This window comes from Blennius ocellaris (assembly GCF_963422515.1).
Source record: "Blennius ocellaris genome assembly, chromosome: 20".
Taxonomy (NCBI): domain Eukaryota; kingdom Metazoa; phylum Chordata; class Actinopteri; order Blenniiformes; family Blenniidae; genus Blennius; species Blennius ocellaris.
The window spans coordinates 8173673-8179540 of record NC_137669.1 but is presented as its reverse complement, the minus strand read 5'-3'; the positions used below and the strand labels follow the sequence as shown (position 1 = coordinate 8179540).

General features: G+C 47.8%; 1 protein-coding gene across 1 annotated transcript; it reads left to right on the top strand.

The window, feature by feature from the left end:
* Positions 1–343: 343 nt before the first annotated feature.
* Positions 344–3707, top strand: myclb (MYCL proto-oncogene, bHLH transcription factor b). Its single transcript, XM_080515997.1, has 2 exons — positions 344–914; positions 2529–3707. Exons 1-2 carry the CDS (start codon positions 359–361, stop codon positions 3326–3328), a joined length of 1356 nt encoding a protein of 451 aa, XP_080372123.1. The 5' UTR covers positions 344–358; the 3' UTR covers positions 3329–3707.
* Positions 3708–5868: the final 2161 nt, after the last annotated feature.

Below are 5868 nucleotides of genomic sequence, written 5' to 3'. Positions count from 1 at the left end.
GTGCTCAATGACGGCTCTCCTTATTGGTTTTGTTAGGTGTTACACCTTCAGCTGGTACTTTATTATTATTTTCTTCTTCTTTTTTTTTTTTTACATGAATGATAGGACATAATCTGCATGGTTAACCATAATTACCCTTTGCGTTCATTAAAGCTGCATCATACACGGACACAAAATAAAAGCATCCCTTCAGAGGACATCCACAGGCAGAGGTGTAATTATTTTTGATTCAACTCATGGATGTGCTTGTGTGTGTGTGTGTGCGCGCAGACAGAGGGAACAGAGAGTGATCCACCCCCTGCCTGCAGCCCCCATGCCGGGCATCAGCTCCACCGCGCCTCGTTATGAAAACTGGGACATGGACCACCTCGACCACTACCAACATTATTTCTACGACGACCACGACCCGGACGAGGATTTCTTCAAGTCCACTGCGCCAAGTGAGGACATATGGAAGAAATTCGAGCTGGTGCCGACCCCGCCCATGTCGCCCATCCGGGCGGTGGAGGGGTCCGGCCGGGTCGGGCTGCTGCCTCCCTCCCTGGGGGACAAGCTGGAGTGGGTCTCCCAGTTCCTGGGGCAGGAGGAGCAGCAGCAGGACCTACCCTGCAAGCTGGCCACGGCCAGCGACTCCGTCGGTAACCTGAGCTCCATAATCATCCAGGACTGCATGTGGAGCGGCTTCTCCGCCGGGCAGCAGCTGGAGAGAGTTGTCGGGGAGCGCTGCGCCTCCTGTCCCGGGACGAACAAAGTGCCGTCCCCGGGGAGGGCGCAGGGCGCACCGGCAGACACGGCGGCGCAGGGCAGCCTGGCCACGGACTGTGTGGACCCGGCGGCGGTGCTCACTTTCCCCTTGTCCGGTGGATGTAAGAAAGCGGTGTCCTCTGGATCGGAATCACACAGCGACTCATCAGGTCAGTGGCGGATGCCTTGTTTACAATTGACCATGTAGTTAAGTTGCAATCATCTCCCCCTCGATGGATAAGTTCTGTCAGGCTTTATAGATCAAATTGGATACGTATATTAATCACTCATTCGGTTAATATTTTTATTTTATTTTTTTGCTTTTGATGCCAATAAAGTCTGGCTTGACACATGATAACTGCATTGCGTTACCTTGGTGCATGCAACACATGCTTGAAGCAGCCCTGAGTGGCACGCCCATTGAAACATCTGCTGCTTGGCAGAGCTCCAGCAGACCAGCTGCTGCCTCTCCATGCTCCTCCAGTCTGACTTATGATAACAATATCCTCTCCAAGCTCCACGGCTCCGATTTGACATGGATTCATTAACGGGTACTCCTTGTTGGGAGTTTATGTAACAAGAAAAGGAAGAGGGGGGGCGAGGACAAGAAAGGAAGGGAAAATTGCCCCCTATAAAAAAAAAAAAAAAAAATTCTTGTCTAGCCTACATTTTCCCCAAGACCTACTTCTTTCCGTTTCCCCACACCCTGAGCCTGTATGATTGGGTCCGGTATGTAGGCTGCCATGTGATGCAGAGCTCGGACCATGCATAATGGTGTGTGGAATGTCACAAAGGGAACTTGTTGCTGCATTCCTCCACTCAACAGGCTGCGGCGCCAATTGTGTCAGTGGGTGGATTTGGGCCGAGCCAGCCTGGGCTGTGAATAGAGCGGGATTAGCCATTTAGGAGGTCGCCAGGCCTGCAGAATTCTTTGACACCAGTTCGAGGGAGTATTTCACACCGTTTCAGGGGATAGTAAAGTGCTCAAAAGGGAAGAGAATGGCCAATTATAGGGAGCATGTATGCTTAGACCTCATTACAGAGCGCTTCTATAGTCATTTGACAGAATTAATTTGGTGTGCCTTGTAATATTAGATGTCATCTTTTGTCAGATAAAAGGTGTTGAATAGTGCTGGCACCTCTCATCCCGGAGCTCTATTTTCAGCCCCCTTGCCGCTGTGATTTTCCTATTAAGGCTACTGTTTTCTAAGCTGTCAAAATATGTGGAAGCACAATTATTTTAACTGCTTTTCAGTTTACAAAAGCATTGGAAATCCCCCAGAGGAGTCGTGGGTGAGAAGAGAGAGCGTATGAGGCCTCTTTTCGTGTTCAATACCCCAGTAAATGAATCAAATAGGGGAAATTGTCAAACGTGCAGAGCTTTGAATATTGGTAGGCTCGTTTTAACAAGTTTGAAGATTGTCGATTTGCACCGGAGAGCTTGTTAACCTAGCCTGTCTCTCCCTCTTATCCTCACTCTGTATACATGAATGAAGAGAGGGAATTTCCACCCAGGGAGCTGATCTCATGCGCTGATGATTCAGAGTGAGAGTGAGTTTTCTTTCTGTAAAGTGCAAGAGATCATTCAGGTTTTTCTCGAGGTTGTAAAAAGTTCATTTTTACAGAGGCGATTTATTGGACTTGTAAAGGCAGGAGGGCTCAGACGAGTGGATCCAGTGTGTGAACCCTTGTTCCCACCTTTACTGTCATTTGTAGCCCGAGTTGAGTGTTACTTCTTTGCGCAAAGGTTTTGACAGTTTTTTTTTCTTTCTTTCTTTCATCAGATGATGAAGATGACAAAGATGAGGACGAAGAGGAGATTGATGTTGTGACGGTGGAGCACAAGCAGCAGCGTAAACCTCGGCGACTGGTCAACGCCCGCAAGCCGGTGACCATAACGGTGCGAGCCGACCCCCTGGACCCTGGCATGAAGCGTTTCCACATTTCCATCCACCAACAGCAGCACAACTACGCTGCGCCCTCCCCGGACACTCTGCCGACGGCGGCCGAGCCGCCCCGAAAGAGGGTCAGGCAGGAGGCCTCTTGTCAGGCGTCGCAGCCGCACGCGAACTCCCATCACCACCACCACCACCAGCCCCGGCCCGGCCACGCCCCCCTGAACTTTGACAGCCGGAAGTCCCACGGGGCCGCGGCGGGGCTCCGATCGGAGTCGCCCGACCTCGGCGCCTCCTCCCCGACCTCCTCCGCGTCGCCTTCGTCTCCCCATTCGTCCTGCTCGTCCTTCTCGCACCATCTCCAGTGCTCGCCCTCGAAGCCCCACTCCGTCTCCCACCTCTCCAGCCCCCAGTCGTCCGACTGCGAGGACACGGACAAGCGCAAGGCGCACAACTTCCTCGAGCGGAAGCGGCGCAACGACCTGCGCTCGCGGTTCCTGTCGCTGCGGGACGAGATCCCGGGGTTGGCGGACTGCCCCAAGACTCCCAAGGTAGCGATCCTCACGCGAGCCACGGAGTACCTGCAGCAGCTGCACGCCAGCGAGAGGCAGAAGGCTCTGGAGAGGAAGCAGCTGAAGAGCAGGCAGCTGCACCTGCTGCAGAGGCTGGCGCAGCTCAAACGATCCTGAGCGACGGGATCAGCTGTCACCTCACGCCTACACTCACATAACTGAATGGGACTTGATGAGGGACAAAAGACACTAATGCTCACGTTGGAATTGTGCGGGTGGATTTTGTTTTTCCTTTTTTTTGGGTGTTTTTTTTTGTTTAGTTTTGTTTTGCACATCAGCTTCTGAGTGATTGACAAGGCCACAAGCCGTCAGGACAGCAAGCTAGGGACCGTTTGTAATGAGGCATCTTTACGGGCAGATTAATATGTCCATGGCCGCATAAGAGAGATTTGTCCAAGTGTTTTGTTTCCCCTCGTGAAAAATATTCCAAGCAGTTGCTTGCTATAGGAAAGCCTGCTGAGACTGCAGCAGCGTTTGATAAACTGCTATAATTGTGCTGTTAACTGCTGCGCTGGTCAGGCTTATTGGCTGTGATGGCGCTTGTTGTGCTTGCACAGCTGTGATGTCTCCCTGAAGCTTCTTGGCCGAACCCCCCCCCCCCCCCCCCCCTTCAATGGGCCTGCTCTTTAGTGCTTGTCACATGACTTGAGTTTCAAGTTGAGTCCTGTTTTTCCTGCTACGTTTCATTTTCCCGATAACTATTGCATCTCGTCTCTCCTAGTTTACGCTTTGTTCTTTTTCCCCTCCTCGGCATTTGAGAACATTTCTAGCCTCATACGAGCTCGGGTCGAGCGGCGGTAATGCTACAACTGGAAGGAGGCAATTTTATGCTGCATGTCTGGAATAGATGAGGTTAAGCCTCTACTTCTATCCCTGCAGGTTCCATTCATAACTCCAGTATTTCCTTCTTGCGACATAACTGTTTCAGCAGCACGGTGCCCTTAACGGCTTTTTGATGCAGCATTTCGAGAAAATAAAAAGCTTGGATGCCATGCAGACATCTCTTTTTGACGCCATCGAAAATACAAAGATTCATCTCTCCCTTTATTGTTGTGCCATGGAGATCAGCCAAAAGGTGAATGTCGGCTTCAGTTTTAAAAGAATGGCTTCGATCTGTGTTTGTGCAACAGCAAAAATGCCATTGTTTGCTTGGAGTTGAAGCCCAGTGAGTTCAAACTGTATATTTTTTCATCTTGCTATCCGATATATTTGTTTTTTTCTGGTTTTGTTTTTTTTTGCATTTTGATGTAATGCCTTTAGAAGCCTTTCAATGTATGTAGACTATCCAGTTGGATGTTATGTATATAGTACCCTTACTGTACAGTCCCTTCCAAACCAAAACCAGAGGTGTCTACTATACTCATCCTAGTTTTTGTTAAGCCCTGTGTCCTAAACCAGGGCCAAGCTTGCCGGCTTTTCAAAGATAACTCAAAGCTTCTATTTTTGTTAATAAAATGATTATTAAAAAAAAAAAAAAAAAAGTTGAAATAAAACACTTTGAACATTGATCACACTAGCCACTTTGTCACAATGTTTGTTTTTTTTGCAAAGGCTATTTGTTTGACCGTTTCATTTTCTGTCTCTGAGGTCTCTTTCATTTGTACGAGTCAGAACTGACAAAAGTTTTATACTATATTTTCCTACCGTCATGTTTCAGTGTGAGCTAATGACTGTTTTTGTTATTGTAGCGAGCAGGGTTTTACTGGTGGTTATGTGCTGAAACTGAGAGATGTGGCTTTTTTTTTTCTTTTTCTTTTTTTTTTCTACTCTCTGAATTGGAAAGCACCTGAATGCTGCTGCCTTCAATCCAATCACTGTTCCCATAGCACTCTCTTAGCTCTCGTGTGGGTGGTGCAGAGGGGGTGGGGACTTAAGAGGATCTACCGATTAAACTTGTGGCTGTGTGTAGCCTTTAGTGACATCAATGTTAATGTTTTCCCTCTCTCTCTCTCTTCCTCTCTCTTTTTTGCAAGCCTGGTGCTCCCTCTTGTTCCATAAGCCATGCGACAGAACACTGTAGCCCTGGATCTTGTACTGTAAATGACTAAATCATGACAAGTAGCATGCCCTGCTTTACCAGCACTCAGGAAAATCCATGTAGCCTCTAGCTCTTGCAATAGGGCCGAAGGCTATGCTTGAAAAATATTAACATGCTGTATACACAACGTACCCTCTGCAGCCACCTCAGAGATAAGGGAGTTGGATCAGAAGCTTAATTTCGGAAGAAATCCATATCAAATTGGCACAAGCCACCAGTAAACCCAATTGATTTTATTTCTTCCCAATAGGGTGCACCCACAACAGTGGTTAGTGGTTTGCATGTTGTTTATTTCTGTCTGTTTCTCCGTGTATTGGTCACTGGTCTCTGCTGTTGCACAGTCATAGTAGCAGTGGATATTGCTTACTTTGGGAGTTTAGCTATGGTGATATTTGGAGCCTTGTCTCAGCACTTTGTTTTTCTGTACCTCATAAGCCTCTATGTAAGAAAAGTATGTCAGAAAATTAATAAATTTCATGGTTTGACATCATAAATGACATTGTCTCTTTGTCGTGTGTGCTCATTGAAAATGACATTTACGAATATGTAAATATGATTGTCTCTTACTCCGAATCCACATTTAGTTGTAAAATACACTATTCACTATTAAAACCACTTG